The sequence below is a fragment of the Strongyloides ratti genome (assembly GCF_001040885.1).
Source record: "Strongyloides ratti genome assembly S_ratti_ED321, chromosome : X".
Classification (NCBI taxonomy): Eukaryota; Metazoa; Nematoda; class Chromadorea; order Rhabditida; family Strongyloididae; genus Strongyloides; species Strongyloides ratti.
In genome coordinates, this window is record NC_037309.1 from 2,942,507 (window position 1) to 2,963,464 (window position 20,958).

At 17.7% G+C, this 20,958-nt stretch overlaps 2 protein-coding genes across 2 annotated transcripts; one reads left to right on the forward strand and one right to left on the reverse strand.

The window, feature by feature from the left end:
- Positions 1 to 6,825: 6,825 nt before the first annotated feature.
- On the reverse strand, positions 6,826 to 8,611 carry SRAE_X000062000 (Acetylcholinesterase; the record flags this gene model as incomplete). The annotated part of the gene is made up of 2 exons (XM_024644986.1): positions 6,826 to 8,469; positions 8,510 to 8,611. 2 exons carry the CDS (start codon positions 8,609 to 8,611, stop codon positions 6,826 to 6,828), a joined length of 1,746 nt encoding a protein of 581 aa, XP_024510489.1.
- A 6,426-nt stretch (positions 8,612 to 15,037) lies between these two features.
- SRAE_X000062100 (Acetylcholinesterase) lies at positions 15,038 to 16,823 on the forward strand (the record flags this gene model as incomplete). The annotated part of the gene is made up of 2 exons (XM_024644987.1): positions 15,038 to 15,139; positions 15,180 to 16,823. 2 exons carry the CDS (start codon positions 15,038 to 15,040, stop codon positions 16,821 to 16,823), a joined length of 1,746 nt encoding a protein of 581 aa, XP_024510490.1.
- Between the last annotated feature and the right edge of the window lie 4,135 nt (positions 16,824 to 20,958).

Sequence of the window (20,958 nt, forward strand, 5' to 3'; positions counted from 1 at the left end):
TAAAATTGTTATCTTTTATTTAAGGAATATAAAACAATACTATATAGATTTAATTTAAAAAAATATTTATAAGAAATTGATAAGAAAATTAATAACATATGTATATATTCTACAAAATTTTTAATAATTTTACACTTTAAAATAAATTTTAAGAGAAAACATAATTAATAATTTTATTTTTTAACTATAATATAAGAAAATTTTTTTAATGAAATATAAAGTTGTTTATTTTTATTAAAATGAATATCTTATAGTTTAAAACAATCAATTTTTTACTATATTAAAATTAGCATCATTATCAAAATAAACATTAAAAAAAATTGTTTTATATTTGATCATTAATAAATATTTACAAAATTAAAATTCATATTAAGTTTATATGTAAATTTTATTTTTTTATGTTATAGTAAAACTAGAGAATAAATTATCTAATGGAAAAAAGTATTAATATTTTAAAAAAAGTTAAAACATTATTTAAGCACTATTTTAACATAATGCTAAAAATAATAAAATTAAAAAAATTATATTTGCAACAATTTAATTGTAATAAAATAAAAATAAAATTTGTAAATATCTGATTGTAGCCTGTTATTTTTTTTTACACAAAAACTTTATTTTAGAAGAAAAAATTAAATATCCTTAGACAAAAAATTAATATTTTTAAATTTAATAGTGATGAAAATAAAAGATTTAAAAATTATATTTTCATTTTTATTAATAGTAAAAATAATGTTATAAATATTTAATATATTTATAAATGCGAAAAAAATTTTTATATAAATAAAATTTATTTTTAAAAGTGTAAAACAATATAGTAAAATATAGTTAATTTATTCATCATTTAACCAACATTTTTTTTATTAAAACAATAATGCGCAATCATTTATAAATCCTCAATATTTATTACCTTAAAGTAATGTTTAATTAATATATACTTTTATCTTTTAATTTTTTTAAAAATGTTTATTAAATTTATATTATAATTAATTTTAAAACCAAGTAAATATTTTTCTTATAGAATATAATATATATGAATCAAATAAAATGCTATACAAAAAATTTTTTTTATTTTCTGATTATAATATGCAACAAAAAAAATTACTATTATAAATATTCTTCTTTTTATTATATTATTAAAGAATCTTAAGATTGTAAGCACCGCCTACCCTAGGGCATATAAAACCTCAGTTTCTTCAGTAAAAATCGGAATTCTAAAATGTAAAATGTATTGTTTATGTTATAATAAATGTCAACAAGATATGTAATATGATGTAACAATCTTTCAAGTATTTCTTTCATCTGTCATATCCAACTTCAAGGATAACAAAAATATTAAAATTCTAAGATGATTTTATATAGATGAAGAGGAAAAGAAGATAGGATGATAGTAAAAGCACTTGAATATGATTTAGGATATCTTTTAAATTATATTTTTTTTATAAACGTGAAAAAAATAACATGCTAGCATGATATACCGATCTATTCTAACCAAATATATGTATATATATATGATTATGGAAAAGTATAAAAATAAAAAGTAAATTTATTGGAAAATGAAAAAAAAGGTTAGGTGAAGTATATAAAAATAATAAAAGCTTTTTTTATTTATAAAATATATATAAATATTATTCTTTTTAATAAAACAACCAAAAAATTAATGTCCTGTAAGATGTAAAAAATTCAATAAATAATATCTTTGTTTATATCAATCTATTCTTTTACTTTTACATTAAAAAAAATTAATTTATTATACCAATTAGGCTTATTAATGTTTTTACAATAAAATTAACTATTTATATTAATGAATCATTTTTTAATTAAAAACTTTTCTTTTCAACCATACAAAAATTTTTAAGGTACAAAAAATTTTAATTATAAAATCAATGTTAATTTTTATAAAAGTAAGAAAATAAATATATTATTATAATAGTTTTTATCAATTATTATTAAAGAAGTTTAAAACCTAATTTATTTACTTCTATCAAAAATATGATAATTATAATCTTTATTTTATTCAATATAAGTTACATAACTACAAATCATAATAAAAAATATATTGTAGGAGAAGATTAAATGTTTTTCAATAATATTTAATATTAATATTTGATCGTAAAGTTACTTAATTAATATTGTTCTATTTTTAATAATTTAAATCAAATATTTTATTAATTAAAAAGTATATAATAATGCAAAAGTCTATCATAAAATAAATAGAAAAAAAAAAAATTTACAAAATTACAATTAATATTAAACATAAAAATGATAAATAATTTTAATAGCATATAAAATAAGATTTGATAATTATCACAATTATTTATTAATATTAATTTTTTAAAATGTTAAAATATTAAAACATTTTTCAGTAACTCCTATAAATGTTGATGAGAAATTATTTTTGAAAAATTATTTTTGATAATGTAATATTTAATTTATTTTTCTTATTCAATAATTTGCGTTGATAAGGATAAGTGTTATTATTTTTGAAAAAATAAATTTTTATAGAAATACTACAGCATAAAGTGAAGAAAAGCAACATTAGTATTTGTTGCAAAATTGTTATTTCAAGTTTTTTGGAAATAATATCAAGCTGTATAGTAAAAAATGGTTGGAGAAACCGTTTTTGAAGTTAATGTTTTGTAAATAATAATTTTAAACTAAGTTATATGCTTTTAATTTTTGAATAAAAGTTTCAAAATGTTTAAACTTTTAAATGTGCCATAAATATTTTTAAAAAAATTATTAATCAAAATAAAAAACTTATTTATAGAGAATTAAAATTTCTATATTTTAAGCTTTATTAGTTTTTTATAACTTTTTTGTTCTTGAAATTTCTTAAAAAACATTTTTTTATAACTTTTCTCTCATATAGATACAATTTTTAATAAGTTATAACATTCATAAAATTTTTTTAAATTAGATAAAGAAGTGATAAAATATGTACCTATTAATATTTTTTAAAATGAACTTAATTTCATTAGAAGCAAACATTTCGTTCTTGAGAAAAAAGCAAAAATAAATTTTTTTCAAAGTTTAAAAAAACCACTTAAAAAATTTTCTATTAAAATAATAAAACGTGGGACAAATTTTATTAGCTTCAATTAAGAAAAAATTGACATCCAGTATAAAAATAATCTTAAAATGTAAATTTTCAGTTAAGTTTAGACTATTTGGCAATTTAACGAAAAAATTAAAAAAATAATAATTAGACATGATTTAAAAATTAGTTAATACTTTTTTGAATAAGATAAGTATCGTTAAAGATGAATGTTCTGTTCTTAAAATATAAAGTAAAAAAAAGTTTTTGCTTTTCTTATTTTCTAATATTTTTAAGAAAAATCAACAAAATCTATTCGAAAACTTTTGTTTGATGCAATTTTAAAAAAGTTCAAAAGCAAGGATTGTAATCTAATATAAAAAATCTTTTACACCTTTATCGCACTTACATAACAATAATTTTTAAACTTTTCTATTAATTTGACAATTAAACTACAAAATTTTAAAATTTTATAAACGTTTGAGTTATCATTGATTTATGCTTTCTTGAATGATACAATAATTAGTAGAAAGAAAGGCTATGTTTTTGAAATAAAATCCAGAAATTATTGGTTGTTTTTTCCAAAAAAGATACTTTGAAAATATGTTTTCGAATAAAAGAAAGAAATTCCATTCACAATTTTTGTTAACTACAATTTAAATTAAAATTCATTAAACAATATTGATATCTAATGAATGAAATATTGAAAAAACCAAATTTTTAAAAAATAGAACTTTTAAAATTCTATTTAGTAGTACTATGTTATTAATTAACTTTTTTTTTATAAATGCACAACATTTCACAAAAATATTTAAGGTAAATTTATTAATTATTATAAATTATAATAAATCATTTTTAATATTATTTTTAAAGAATAGTTCCGTTTTTGAAATTTCATTACAATATATAAAACATTTGTTAATAAAGTAATTTATATGTATAGTAATTAGTATGATTTTCATTTTTGCTTAAATATTTTAACGTTAAAATTAGTTTTAATTTTTTAAAATGCAAACATTTAATTAATTAAAAATATGATAATAAAAATATATTAATCATTTCACAATGTATTTTATATATTTTTTAATAAACTTTTTAAATTATAAGTATATATTTTATTAGAATTTTACAATTTTTCAAAAAAAAAAACACTTGAGGTAATATAAAATTAAGTCAATTTTTTTGATATATACATAACAAACGTAAATAAAAAGATCAAAATAAATATCAACAATGCATTGAAATTATCTTGCAATATTTATAATTATTTCTAAAAAAAAATATTACTATAAATATAAAAAACACTAAATCTTAAATTGTATAAAAGTAACGTTACCAATTATGAATTAGTTTGTTAAAAATAAATTTCAAAATATTTAATATATCTTTAGTGTTGTGATTATTCAGTAGTTTCTGCAGTATTTGCATAACCGTCATTAAATTATTTAATACGAATATTACTTTAAACAAAAAAGATTTTTTTTCAATTAACAAAAGATATTTATACGATAAAAATTTTAATATTAATTTTATCATTAATAAAAAATTTATAATTTATACATTCTTATGACAATTATAAAATTTTGTTATCATTATTTAATTCTTACATTAAAAAAATTACAACTTTATTTAACAAATTTTACACTATACACTTATTAACATATTTTCAAAAAGAAATTTAATAATAATTAAAAAATCTATCTTATTTACATTGTTATCAATTTTCTTCTAAAACAATTTCCTTTTAAAAATAAAACAAAAAAAAGTTTGATAGATGTTGCGTTTATATAATATGATTTTAATATACTATAATATCTAAAATAATGGTTTTTTTTCAAATAGACAATATATAACCAACTTTTTTATACATATTAAGGATAATATAATTTCAAGTATTAAAATTTTGCATGTTAGAAAGTTTTTAAATAAATTATTTTTTTAATCATATCAATCGATTTATATATTCTTTTATAATGACAAATTTTAAAAACTTGAAAAATAAATTTTTTAAAATTTATCTATAGATACATATCAATGATAGCCGTAATAGCATCAATAATCACTATTGAAAAAAAAGTTTATAAATTATTTAAAGTTTATTTTGTTAATTTATTTTTAATATTAAAAATTATTCTATTTTTCTAATCTATTAAATAAAAAAATAAAATTATCCAAAATAATTTAAAAATCAACTAAAATAATAAAAATTGAAATATATCAAAGATGTATAAAAATTGTAAAAAAAAAATTAAATTTTGTAAACATTAAAAAATAAAAAAATTTTTTACACTAAATTTTATGTTATTTTACAAATAATTTTAGTTAACTAAATAGTTTAAAGCTAATCTATTATGTATTGCTGATCAAGTGTAGGCTAAGCGTACACTAGTTTTTCAATATAAAGAAAAATAAACTTTATTTAGAATTTTATTTTTTTATTTAAAAAACAAACTGTTATCAATTTATTAATATTTAATAATTTATGTATTTTAAAAAATAATAATAACATTAAAAAATGAATAATAAAAATATTTATTTAAATTAAATCACAATAGTTATATTCAATAAATTATTTATAAATATGTTTGAAAAGTTTTAATATTTTTCTTTATTAATTAATAAAAATTTTTTTTAAATGCAATATTTATACAGTTTTTTTTTAATTTGATACATATCACAAAACATTATTATGTTTTCTTCTAGACAATAAATTGTAATTCATTATTAGATTTAAAATAATAATATACATGTTTATTTAGTGATAATTTAAAAAGATTGTTATAAATTGTTGACTTATAATAAAAAATAAATTTTATCTAAACATATTTTTTTCTAATTTTTTATATTTTAATTATATTGAATATAATAGAAAACTATTTTTTAATTAATAAGATAAAATTTTAATTTAATTTATTTTGATTATTTTTGTAAAATAAATTCTTAATAAGATTATTATTATATTTTAAAAAATATTATAATTAATATCTTTAAGTATAATAATCTTAAATAAATTCAATAATATATACGTAATATGCTATTAATAATCTAAGAAACAATAAATTTGTTTCAGCAAATATTTATAAAAAATAAAATTTAAAAAAAAAGAACTTTTAATTTCAGTTATAATATATCTTAAAAAAATATTTTAAATAATTTAATTGCAAAAAAAATTATAAAAAGTTTATTAAACATTTGTTTTATACATAAACTTTATATAAATATATTTTTAAAGACTTTTAAATGTGTAGTTTAGTTAAAATAAACTAAAAATGAAGTTAATAGAAAGCTAATACCCTGTAATGTGGTGTTATGAGCGCTATGATTTAAAGTTTAATTAGTAAAGGTCGTATAAGTAAAGATACATAAAAAATTAGGCTTAAGTTGTAAGCAAAAAGTGGCTTCCAAAATTGTATCTTATTTTTTTCATTTAATCTAAGATTAATATTCATCCATATATAAATTAAATTATCGTCCAAGCTCATACAACTTTCAAAAAATATATCTGTGTTGCACTGAAATGATATTAATAAACTTATTTTTACAGAAAAAAATAAATTAAAAAGAATTAAAAAAATAAAAAAAAGAAATATACTAAAATATTTTTATAAGAAAATTCAATTAAATAAGGTTTATTGACATAAGAAATAAAATATAATATATAAAATTAAGATTATTAAAAATTATTATTATTATTATTAAAAATTATTATTGCTTGAAAAGCATTAAAATCCAGAATATGTACTGTTTTTGTATTATTTTTGAAACATTTTTTAATACTTATTTTGGTAAATTTATTGTGTTGTACTCATGCTTTTTAAAGTCTCTTTCCATTGTAAAGATTCTTTAATAAGATTATAAAATTCAGTACATGTTGATGGTGTAACAGTTGTATATTTTTTTTCTTTTCCTTCTTGTCCTAATTCTCCATTTAATACAAGAGCTTTAGGATCAGTAGAATCTAATTTATTCCATATTGTTGTTATATCACCATTTTTTGTAAAATTACCAATTGCCCACATTACATTTTCTGAATAATCTTTTTCATGTTGTAAAATGTCTTTTTCATATTTCTCAGGATGTCTAAATGGAATACCAAATATATCATTCAAATCATCTCCATGCATTGCACCAGTCCATTCTGGCCATAAATTAATTGGTGATCGTCTATTATATTCATAAAAATAAGTCATACCATTAGAAGAACCGGCAAATGTAATAGCAAATTTAGAAAGTTCACAATCAAAAACAAAATCAGATAAAATTCTAATAGATCTGTTAGTATATGAGTTAGCAGATTTTTCATAAATTTGTTGTAACTTTTCAATTTCTGTTTCATTAAAATTTAATATTTTTCCTCCAAATTTAACTAAATATTTAAAGTTGTTTTCATTCATTTCACATTTATTATCAGGGTCAGTAGCAGGTTTTTGTGGATAAAAATAACAACCCATATTACTATTATTTGTAAAACCAGTTGCCATAAAAAATGTTGCTTCATCTGCTGTTCTTCCAAGCATTAAATCAACATCTTTATTAAATTCTTTTTTCTCATAAAGTTCTTTAATATTTCCATTAAAAAAATCTGTATCACTATTAATTGGCATAAAAGGAAATGGTGTTGGCATTTGACCAGAAGCTCTAACTTTTCTAGCAGCTTCTAACAATTCATTTACAGGTTTTTCACGTAAACATTTTAAAATTTCTTTGTTGTTTTTTGACTTATCATTTACATTATCAATGCATCCTACCAATGCTGAAACATTTCTAGTGTTTGTTTCAGCAATATCTCTTGAAACTGTACTCATAAAATGTGTTATGGTACCAGAACTCATTATTCCTCTTTTAAAAAGTGGTTTACTACTACTTGAAAGTAAATGAGCTGCTACTGAAGATGAACCAGTACCTGTACCAAAAATAGTTACTTTATCCTTATCACCATTAAAATCTTCAATTACTCTATTAATCCATTTTAATACCATTTGTTGATCTAATAATCCCATATTACCTTCTATTCCATCTTCACCACTTAAATAAGAAAAACCAAAAAATCCAAGTCTAAAGTTAGGTACAACAACTATTGACTTTGTTTTTAAAGCAAGAACAGATCCATCAAATTTATCAGCATTACCAGTTCTTACTGTCCAACTTCCACCATGGAAAAAAACTATAACTGGCATTTTTTCATCATTATTTGGTACCCACATATTTAATTTAAGACAATTTTCATCATACTCTGTTGGATTTAATGAATCATATCCTTCAAAACCCATAACTCTAATATGTTGTGGACATGCTTTTCCTTTATGTAATGCATTATAAGTTTCTTTAAAACGATCTTTTTCTAATTCATATGGTTTTTGAAATCTATAAAATGTAGTTGGAGCTTGTGCATAGGGAATTCCTAAATATTCTGTCATTTCTTCACCTAATATTGTCTGGAAGAAATCTTTATATAATTTAATAAAAATAACTTACTTTTTTTGTTCCAGCAATAGTTCCATAATATGTTTTTATTGGATCTCCGTCGTAACATGTTACAGAACAAAAAAGAAGAAATAGTTGATAAAAAATTTTCATTTTGAATTTAAAAAAATTATGCTTTAAAATACAAAAAAAATTTTTTTTATATTAGTATTTGCTTGTTTTTCTTGACATTTTTTTGTATTTTTTTATAAAAAAAAATTTGTTTAATATTTTAATATTAAATATTTATCTATATTTTAAAATTGTTTAAAACTTTAAGGTACTTTTTAATTTAGTAAAAAATTAATTTCAAATATAAATTTTTATGTAAAAAAAACTATATTTTAAAAAAAGTTTTATTTTTCTTTATAAAATTGAAGATAATAAAGTAAAAGTAGCAAATAAAAATAATTTATCTTTTAATAAGTTTTAAATTTAAAAAAAAATGTTTAACTAATTTTGCAAATCACAATTATTATAGTATAACATTGACATAAAATTTATTGTAAAAATTATTATTAATTCGATACCAAAATTAATCTTTTAAATGAATCTTAAAATTAATATTTTTTTAAAATAAATTATATTTTATATTATAACGTATTATTTAATTTAAATATTTTGTCAATTTAATAATTGATAAGAAATTAAAGTGATACTATTTATCATAATTTTTTCTTAATATAATTATTAAATTTATCAAATTTTTTTTTGCTTTCTGATAGTCTGTCACTTATAATTTTAATAAAAGTAAAAATCAATTAATTATAAATATAAATTACCATTTTTTTTAATCTTTATTTTTTATTGTTTTTTTACTTTTTAAAGATTATACTTGAAACAAAATTTAATATATAAAAATAATTAATTTTTTTTTTTATTTCTATTAATTTTAATAAATGATTAATATAAATTAGCTATTTTTAAATATTATTTTTTAATTTAATCAGTATATTTAATAAATAATTTTATGTAATTTACACAATACTATACATTAAGAAAAAAAATTTATATTAATTTTTAACATATTTCATTCACTTTTTTTGTTACAATATATTTTTTTATTGTATTATAAAAATTTTATATATATTTATAGTAATTATATAAATACAAATTTAATGTATTGACGTTATATATATATATTATATTTTGCTAAAAAAATGTTATTTGTTATATTATACAATTATTTTAAAAAATACTATAATGATATATTTAATAAAAGTTATTCTATGATACCAAAAAATTTAATTATAAAAATGTTTATTGAATAAATATAATATTACAACTTCAATATTAAATAAATTATTATAATTTTTTAAAATAATTTATGATTTGTTCTCTATGTTTGATATAATTAACACATTTAATTTATTCGTTTTTAAAATCAATAAATATTTTTTGAATTAGTCTGAAGAAATTAATTTATTTAAAAATTGTATTTGATTTAAATTCATATAAAATGATTTTTTTAAATTTTTTTATTTCAAATTCAATTATTTAAAATCAAGTTAAAAAAAATTATATATAAAAAAATAATCTTTATAAAAACATTTTAAATAATTGTAAACAATCTTTTTAAGTGTAAACAAAAAGGAAAAATTTTATTTTTGATCTTCTTAGATCACTTAGATACAAAAAAAAAATCATTATCAACCTTTATCTTTAATAAATATATGTACTTTTTAATTTAAAAAAATTTTATCTCATAAATTATAGCTTTTGTATTATAAAGGGTAATACTTTTTTTTTGTAAATTTTAAAAAAAAGATACCACTTAAAGATAATCCTATTTTTTCTCATCTTAATAAAAAAATAATTTTCTAATATATTGTTAATCGCTAAATCTTTAAAATAAAATTTTGTTAAACTACTAGCATCAGAGTAAGATGTGTAAAAATCTACTTAATTTTATTTTCCTAAAGTTTTTTCAAAAAATATTTCTTATTAGTATAGATTTATTAAAATTTTAACTTTATTTGCAAAAATATCATAAAAGATAAAGTGAAATATATAAAAGAAAAAATTTTGCTTTATTATTTTTAACAAATTAAAACTATAAATAAAACATGTATTTTGTTAATATTCTAAATACTTTTATTTAAAATATCAGGGCATTTGAAAAGTTTTGAGCCTCACTATGATGGAGTTAATATTTTTTCCTAATAATACCGCCATTATTTAACGTTACCCCCCTTAAGCTTAATGTTTTTTTTTCATCTAGATTCCATGGCTTCTATACCCTCTTTGAAGTGATTTTCTTCAAGACCTTCAAAATAGCCATGTACGGTCTTTTGAAGCTCTTCAAGTGATGAAAATCGCTTTCAACTTAAAAATTTTTTTAATCTAGAGAAGAAATAAAAGACAGATGGAGCTAAATCTGAAAAATTAGGTAGATTTGACAATAATTTGTATCTCAAACTTGAAATTTTTGATAAAGAAGTCAAGCACGTAAGAGCATGTGTATTGTCCTGGTGAAAAATGATTTTTTTTTGTTCAATCCAGGGCTTTTTTTTACGAATCTTTTGATCCAACTGGTCCAAAAGATTAGAATAATATTCAACAGTTATATTTTGACCATTTGGAAAAAAATCTATTAGAAAAATCCTTTTGAAATTTCAAAAATTGAAGCCACAATTTTTTTGCTTCAAATCGTTGACTTAACCTCCTTCGGAGGTGGAAAATTAAGATTTTTCCATTCTTTTGACTATTTTTTTTGGCTCAGGATTGTTGTAGAGAATCCACATTTTATTCTTAATTAAAAATTTTTTTAATGAAATCCCTTTTATCTTTCAAAAAAAGTTCCAAAATATCCTTTGAAATTTGAACTCTGGTGCTTTTTTTATCGATTTTTAGTGAATGCGGCACCCATATTGCGGACATTATTTTCATCTCTAATTCTTCATTTTTTAGATAATATTTTTATCCCACAGAAATCTCCATCTTCTCAGCTATCTTCTTGACTAAAAATTTTTTATCATACATTACCATTTCGTGGACTTTTTTAATGATTTATTTGGTTGTTGCATTTTTTAAGGCGAAACTGCATGGATCATCTTCTAAGCTTGTTTTTTCATGATTGAATTCAGATATTCATATCCTAATAGAGCCATTAGAAAGAGAATCTTCTCCTGATACGTTTAGCATGTTTTTGAAGATTTCTGTAGCTTTTAAGCTTTTTTTTACAAAGTTTTTTTTAACGGCTTTTTTTCAAATTTTTCCACGGTAGAAAATACTTAAAAATCGAATGGTTTTAAATATAAATAACTGATAAAAAAAATTGTCTTATCAGTTAGGGTTTTTTTTATAGTGATAAAAAAAGTTTCTCTTTAAGATAGGCTATATATTAGTTTTATTTTTTAATGACTAATGCCTTAGGCTCAAAACTTTTCAAATGCCCTGATATTATCTAATATTAGTAATAACTTAGTATATCTGTATAATAAGTAATTACAATAAAAATTGTAAGTACATAAAACTGTTAAAAATTTTTAAAAAATTTATTACTTTTTATAATTTTAATCTTTTTTTTACTTTTAAAACGTTATTTATATAACGTATTATTTAAATATTTTTTTAAAAATAATTTTATTTTTTCACAAAATTAAAAATTCTACTTTTAATGATTTCTAGACGATTCAAATAAGTGGTTATATTTTATAAAAAATGTCTTTTTTGCATTTATTGACAAAATTATAAGTAAAGAGTTTTTTTTTAATCCATTAATTGTTATAATAAGTATATTTTTAATATTATCCGTAAAGTATATAATATATTAGTTAAAAAAATATTATATGCTTTTATCTTTAAATTACATTTATTATAAAATATTTGCATACTAATAACTGAACTAAATTTATTTAATCAGAATCATCACTTATATAGTAACAATTATAAAAAAAAATGTTTTAATTAAAAGAATAATATAAAATGTCATAAAATATACAATTGTTAATCAAAAATTGATTACCAATTTATGAATTTTTCCTAAAAATGAAGAAATTATTATGCAATTTTTGACTTCATATAAATGTTTGAAAAAAAATTTACAATATTATGGTTATTGCATCACATGTATCTATAAGTATCATGAAGGTTTGGTACAATCATTCAATCTAAGTAATCATTTTTTGTCTATATAAGCAATAGATAAGATTATTTTAATCATTTTATTGTAATATTTTGCTTATATTAATTGTTTTAGTTTTAGGAATTATTATATATTGTAAAACTCATATTGTATTACTCTAAGTGATAAGGGATATATATTAAGTGTAGGTTATAATAGTTTATATTCTTTTTACCTTATTTAATAGTGCCACTTAATTATCTGATATCTTATCTTATTATTGTGTTTGTGTTAATTAAATAAAATTTAATATTAAATATAGACCCATAAAATATTTATTTGTTAGAGTTTTAGAAGTGAAATAAAATTTATTAAGCAAAAACTATAAAAATATAAATAATTATTTAAGATATTTAATAATATTTCGGGTTATTATTCAGAAATTTTTTTATTGCTGATTATGAAATAATTTAGAATATAAATAGAGTAAATACTTTTTTATCATTTCTATGTCTATCTAATAAAAAAATATTTTTACAAATATAAATTTATTGAATAATTATTGTTATCAAAAATATAAGTATTATATATATCATAATTTCTTAATTTATTATTATTGGCTGTTATTAATTACTATTATTACTTTTTTCTTTGTTCTTATTTTATTTAAACTGTTATTATTAATGTATATTATAAAAATAAGAGTTTTACTCTGATATTAATAGTTTAACAAAATTTTATTTTAAAGATTTAGCGATTAACAATATATTAGAAAATTATTTTTTTATTAAGATGAGAAAAAATAGGATTATCTTTAAGTGGTATCTTTTTTTTAAAATTTACAAAAAAAAAGTATTACCCTTTATAATACAAAAGCTATAAATTATGAGATAAAATTTTTTTAAATTAAAAAGTACATATATTTATTAAAGATAAAGGTTGATAATGATTTTTTTTTTGTATCTAAGTGATCTAAGAAGATCAAAAATAAAATTTTTCCTTTTTGTTTACACTTAAAAAGATTGTTTACAATTATTTAAAATGTTTTTATAAAGATTATTTTTTATATATAATTTTTTTTAACTTGATTTTAAATAATTGAATTTGAAATAAAAAAATTTAAAAAAATCATTTTATATGAATTTAAATCAAATACAATTTTTAAATAAATTAATTTCTTCAGACCAATTCAAAAAATATTTATTGATTTTAAAAACGAATAAATTAAATGTGTTAATTATATCAAACATAGAGAACAAATCATAAATTATTTTAAAAAATTATAATAATGTATTTAATATTGAAGTTGTAATATTATATTTATTCAATAAACATTTTTATAATTAAATTTTTTGGTATCATAGAATAACTTTTATTAAATATATCATTATAGTATTTTTTAAAATAATTGTATAATATAACAAATAACATTTTTTTAGCAAAATATAATATATATATAACGTCAATACATTAAATTTGTATTTATATAATTACTATAAATATATATAAAATTTTTATAATACAATAAAAAAATATATTGTAACAAAAAAAGTGAATGAAATATGTTAAAAATTAATATAAATTTTTTTCTTAATGTATAGTATTGTGTAAATTACATAAAATTATTTATTAAATGTACTGATTAAATTAAAAAATAATATTTAAAAATAGCTAATTTATATTAATCATTTATTAAAATTAATAGAAATAAAAAAAAAAATTAATTATTTTTATATATTAAATTTTGTTTCAAGTATAATCTTTAAAAAGTAAAAAAACAATAAAAAATAAAGATTAAAAAAAATGGTAATTTATATTTATAATTAATTGATTTTTACTTTTATTAAAATTATAAGTGACAGACTATCAGAAAGCAAAAAAAAATTTGATAAATTTAATAATTATATTAAGAAAAAATTATGATAAATAGTATCACTTTAATTTCTTATCAATTATTAAATTGACAAAATATTTAAATTAAATAATACGTTATAATATAAAATATAATTTATTTTAAAAAAATATTAATTTTAAGATTCATTTAAAAGATTAATTTTGGTATCGAATTAATAATAATTTTTACAATAAATTTTATGTCAATGTTATACTATAATAATTGTGATTTGCAAAATTAGTTAAACATTTTTTTTTAAATTTAAAACTTATTAAAAGATAAATTATTTTTATTTGCTACTTTTACTTTATTATCTTCAATTTTATAAAGAAAAATAAAACTTTTTTTAAAATATAGTTTTTTTTACATAAAAATTTATATTTGAAATTAATTTTTTACTAAATTAAAAAGTACCTTAAAGTTTTAAACAATTTTAAAATATAGATAAATATTTAATATTAAAATATTAAACAAATTTTTTTTTATAAAAAAATACAAAAAAATGTCAAGAAAAACAAGCAAATACTAATATAAAAAAAATTTTTTTTGTATTTTAAAGCATAATTTTTTTAAATTCAAAATGAAAATTTTTTATCAACTATTTCTTCTTTTTTGTTCTGTAACATGTTACGACGGAGATCCAATAAAAACATATTATGGAACTATTGCTGGAACAAAAAAAGTAAGTTATTTTTATTAAATTATATAAAGATTTCTTCCAGACAATATTAGGTGAAGAAATGACAGAATATTTAGGAATTCCCTATGCACAAGCTCCAACTACATTTTATAGATTTCAAAAACCATATGAATTAGAAAAAGATCGTTTTAAAGAAACTTATAATGCAATACATAAAGGAAAAGCATGTCCACAACATATTAGAGTTATGGGTTTTGAAGGATATGATTCATTAAATCCAACAGAGTATGATGAAAATTGTCTTAAATTAAATATGTGGGTACCAAATAATGATGAAAAAATGCCAGTTATAGTTTTTTTCCATGGTGGAAGTTGGACAGTAAGAACTGGTAATGCTGATAAATTTGATGGATCTGTTCTTGCTTTAAAAACAAAGTCAATAGTTGTTGTACCTAACTTTAGACTTGGATTTTTTGGTTTTTCTTATTTAAGTGGTGAAGATGGAATAGAAGGTAATATGGGATTATTAGATCAACAAATGGTATTAAAATGGATTAATAGAGTAATTGAAGATTTTAATGGTGATAAGGATAAAGTAACTATTTTTGGTACAGGTACTGGTTCATCTTCAGTAGCAGCTCATTTACTTTCAAGTAGTAGTAAACCACTTTTTAAAAGAGGAATAATGAGTTCTGGTACCATAACACATTTTATGAGTACAGTTTCAAGAGATATTGCTGAAACAAACACTAGAAATGTTTCAGCATTGGTAGGATGCATTGATAATGTAAATGATAAGTCAAAAAACAACAAAGAAATTTTAAAATGTTTACGTGAAAAACCTGTAAATGAATTGTTAGATGCTGCAAGAAATGTTAGTGCTCCTGGTCAAATGCCAACACCATTTCCTTTTATGCCAATTAATAGTGATACAGATTTTTTTAATGGAAATATTAAAGAACTTTATGAGAAAAAAGAATTTAATAAAGATGTTGATTTAATGCTTGGAAGAACAGCAGATGAAGCAACATTTTTTATGGCAACTGGTTTTACAAATAATAGTAATATGGGTTGTTATTTTTATCCACAAAAACCTGCTACTGACCCTGATAATAAATGTGAAATGAATGAAAACAACTTTAAATATTTAGTTAAATTTGGAGGAAAAATATTAAATTTTAATGAAACAGAAATTGAAAAGTTACAACAAATTTATGAAAAATCTGCTAACTCATATACTAACAGATCTATTAGAATTTTATCTGATTTTGTTTTTGATTGTGAACTTTCTAAATTTGCTATTACATTTGCCGGTTCTTCTAATGGTATGACTTATTTTTATGAATATAATAGACGATCACCAATTAATTTATGGCCAGAATGGACTGGTGCAATGCATGGAGATGATTTAAATGATATATTTGGTATTCCATTTAGACATCCTGAGAAATATGAAAAAGACATTTTACAACATGAAAAAGATTATTCAGAAAATGTAATGTGGGCAATTGGTAATTTTACAAAAAATGGTGATATAACAACAATATGGAATAAATTAGATTCTACTGATCCTAAAGCTCTTGTATTAAATGGAGAATTAGGACAAGAAGGAAAAGAAAAAAAATATACAACTGTTACACCATCAACATGTACTGAATTTTATAATCTTATTAAAGAATCTTTACAATGGAAAGAGACTTTAAAAAGCATGAGTACAACACAATAAATTTACCAAAATAAGTATTAAAAAATGTTTAAAGTATAATTTAGAATCTACAAATATTCTGCATTTTAATCACTTTAAGTAATAATGATTTTTAATAATAATAATAATAATAATAATAATAATTTTTTATTTTATTTGTTATTTAAATATTAATTAACATTATTTTTTTAAATGTTCTAATAAAAATAATTAAAAAACTTTTTTTTTATGTATTAAATTCTTGTTTTTTTATAATTATTTATATTTTGCTGTAAGTATAACTTTTTTTTTATATTATCTCAGTCCAATACAAATGGTCTTTTCTGAAGTCATCAATCTTGAACGGCTATCCGATTTTTTCAAAGACTAGTACTCATCGGAGTTATGATGAAAAAAAAATTTATGTTGATCAGTTTTAGCCTACTATTTAGGTTTAATATTTTAAAATTTTAAAAATTTCTACCTATACTATCTTTTCTAATCGGAATTTTTACTCAAGAATTTTTAAATCATTACAAAGTCTGAACCTACAACAACTAAGATTTTTGCTAATTTGACTAAACTACACAATTTAGTTTCTTAAAAATTTAATTGATTTAAAGTATTCATATAGAACATATGTTTAATGAAGTTTTATCATCTGATTTTTGACAAATTTGGAGCTTACTCAAACTTGGATAAATTCAAATAAACATTTTTTTAATATTTTAGTTTTCAAATATATAAATATTTTTTTTGTATTTTTTAAATAAATTATTTGTTATTCTAATGTATAAAAAATTGTATAAATTAAAATATTTTATTTAAATTTTTATCTGAACATTTCCGAGATAATTTGTGTTGTATTGCGGTAAAACTTGAAATAATTTGTTTCGAAATTTTATTTTTATGAATATTTATTAAAAAAAATTTATGCTTCATTGGAATATAAATAACAAGCTATATATTTAATATTGCTTTTATTTAATGTAATTATAAATAAAGATATTAATTTAATATTTTCTTTAATTTATAAATAATTTTAATTAAAATTTTTTTCACAAAATTTATCATAATAAATAAAATTAAAACATCATCTTGTTAAAAAAAAATTATTTAAATTTGAATATAAATAGGATTAAATTATATTCATAAAGTAAAAAAATTGTTTAGATAAACTTAATTTTATATTATAGTCTACTGATTGATATTAATATTTTTGTGTCATCACTAAACACACATGTATATTATCATTTTCAACAGAGTTAGCCATTCTTATGCAAAAGAAAACATAATAGTTTTTGTGATATATATCAAATTTAAAAAAAACTGTATAAATAATGCATATAAAAAATTTTTTACTTAAAAATAAAAAAATATATAAAAACTTTACGAATATATGTATAAATAATAATTTATATACAAATAATATTATTCTAGAAATTTATTGCGTTGTGATGTATTTTTACTTTAATAAGTTTTTTTATTATACATTTTTTAATTTTATTTGATCATTTGATAAGTTTTTTATCTTACTATGATAAACTTAATAAATTAACCTGGTAATATCACTATTATTAAATATATTTTCTCCCAAACTTAATGCATTTTTTCATTAAGATTCCAATACTTCAATGTTTTTTGACAAAAATAAAATTGTGATAAATATTTTTTAACTTAAAAGATAGAAAATAATCTTATAAAGCTAAATTTGGAAAATGAAGTAATTTTGTATATTTAAATTGTGAAATTTTAGCTATTAAAAAAAAAGTTGTTTAAAGTGTTTATGATCAAAAATTAGTATTTGCGCCACCTACATTTTAACTATCTTTTTCATGCTTAATTTTTTTATCATTATATATTGTATAATTTTTATAAAATCTTTATTTTTTAAGCTACATTTTAAACTATTAATTTTTTTCTATGGTTTATTTTGTTGATTATTTTTAGATAATTAATAAGTAGATCGTTTTCTATGCTTTTTTGGACATGTTTGAATCTAGTTACTTACATTGTTATAGTTATAAAATAAATATTATTATCTACTGATTTTTTTTTCATATTGTCAAACTTTTTTGTGGTTTTTAAATATTTTTATAAATTATATAATTATAGCTTTTTGTTGAAATTTGACAAAAATAAAAAAATTTTAAAATTGTTTGTGCTTAAATAAGGATAACAGATTAACAAAATAACGTATCAATTTGAAATTTTATTTTTTTTTATAGAAAAAATTAGTGTCTTAAAATATTTTCTTCTGCGATTTAATAATTTATTATTAATGTTTTAAGACGAGAATCTTTTGAATAACACTAGTATATTATATTATTTGAAAAATTAGTATACTTTAAAGTAAATTTATTTTTTTAAATCATTTTGATCATGCATATATAGCTAATAAAGTTTTATATAAAATTTATTTTTAACATTTCAATCAAATTTATATCTATTAAAATACAAATTTAATATACAGTAAATAGTAATCTTACTGATAACTTATATAATCATACAATTAAAATAGATAAATTAAAAAAAATAAATTTTATATTTTTTTATTCTTTTTTCCTGTCATTATTTTTTTATAATTAAAAAATGAAATTTTCTACAAATAATTTTAAATTTTAAAAAAATTTTGAATCAAATTTATCTTATGCATAGTAAATATTGGGTAAGAAAAATTATAATCAAATGAAAATACTAATATTATTATTTTTAACAAGAAATGATAAAAATGAAAAGGTTGATAAAATACATTCACATATAAAAATAAAAAGTTAATTTAAAATAATGAAATTTTATTTTTCATCTTTTGTTTATACTTTTGAATTTTAAAAAATAATTTATGTTGGAGCAAAATTATAATCTATAATATGATATTCTAATTTGATAATTCAATAAATTTTTTTTTTAGATTTTGGTGCTTATTTTAATATCATTTTTTTAGCTAAAAGATATCATATAGAATAATTATGGAAAAGCTTACCTAGGTATAAAAATGAAGTTAATGATTAGTAATTGAGTTTTAATCTTGCTTATACATGAAATAATTTTTTTTATTTAACATTGGACGTTCTGCTAATTCATAATAATTCTTTTTAATCTGGATCGAAAAAAAATCATATTTACAAAAATTAATGACTAATATATATATATATCCATTTTCACTATATTTAAAAATAACAAAAAATGATCAAATGAGAACGAAGAAAATTATTAAAATAATACATTTTACAAAATGGTAACATGTACAATATAAATTGTATTTTAAAATTTAAATAATTTCTTATCAACATTATATTTTTTAAAATCTTAGTAATAAATTATAACTCTACTTTAATCAAAAATCAATAAAAAAAATAAACAAATAATTTATATAATTATGCATTTAAAAATAATTTTAAAAAAAATTAATTTAACTTGTAAATAAAATCTTGAAAACACATACTTTTATTGAATTACATGCATTTATAAAAAATTGTATAATATATAACTTTTATTATGAATGCAACATTATTTAAATTGTTATGCGTATTTAAAAAAAAATTTTGTTAAGTTATTGTTTAAAAACCATATTTAAAATTAATATTCTTAATTAAAAAGAAATATTTTTATTTATATCTAAGTTTAAATTCTTATACAATTTAAAAAAACATATATTTTCAAATAAAATTTAAAAAAGCAACTTTTGAAAATAAGCTTTGGAAACATTTGAATTTTAAAAAATATTTTATTAACTTTATATAATGTTATCTAACTTTATAATAAAATAACAATTATTAATAAAAAAAGAAAAAAATATTTATTGTCAAAACAAACAAAGATTGTTTATCAAAATGACTTTCTTGATCTTCTTCTGATTGTAAAAACTTAATTCTTTTATTTATGTTATCTTCAATTTAGACAATAATATATTTTGTTAATGAAATAGAGCAATATTTTTTAAGTAAAAATTAAAATAATATCAGTAACAGATTATAATAGTTAAGAATTATCATGTTGATAGCACCAATTCAGAAAACATTTTAAGTTTATAATATTCATTTTTAATTCCAGTGAATGTAATCTAATTAAATTTAATCTTACAAGTTTACTAATTAACAAAGTTTTAAAAAATAAATTTTTTCATAAGATGAGAAAAAATTGCACACCTCATTACAAAAAAAAATAGCGCTATTTT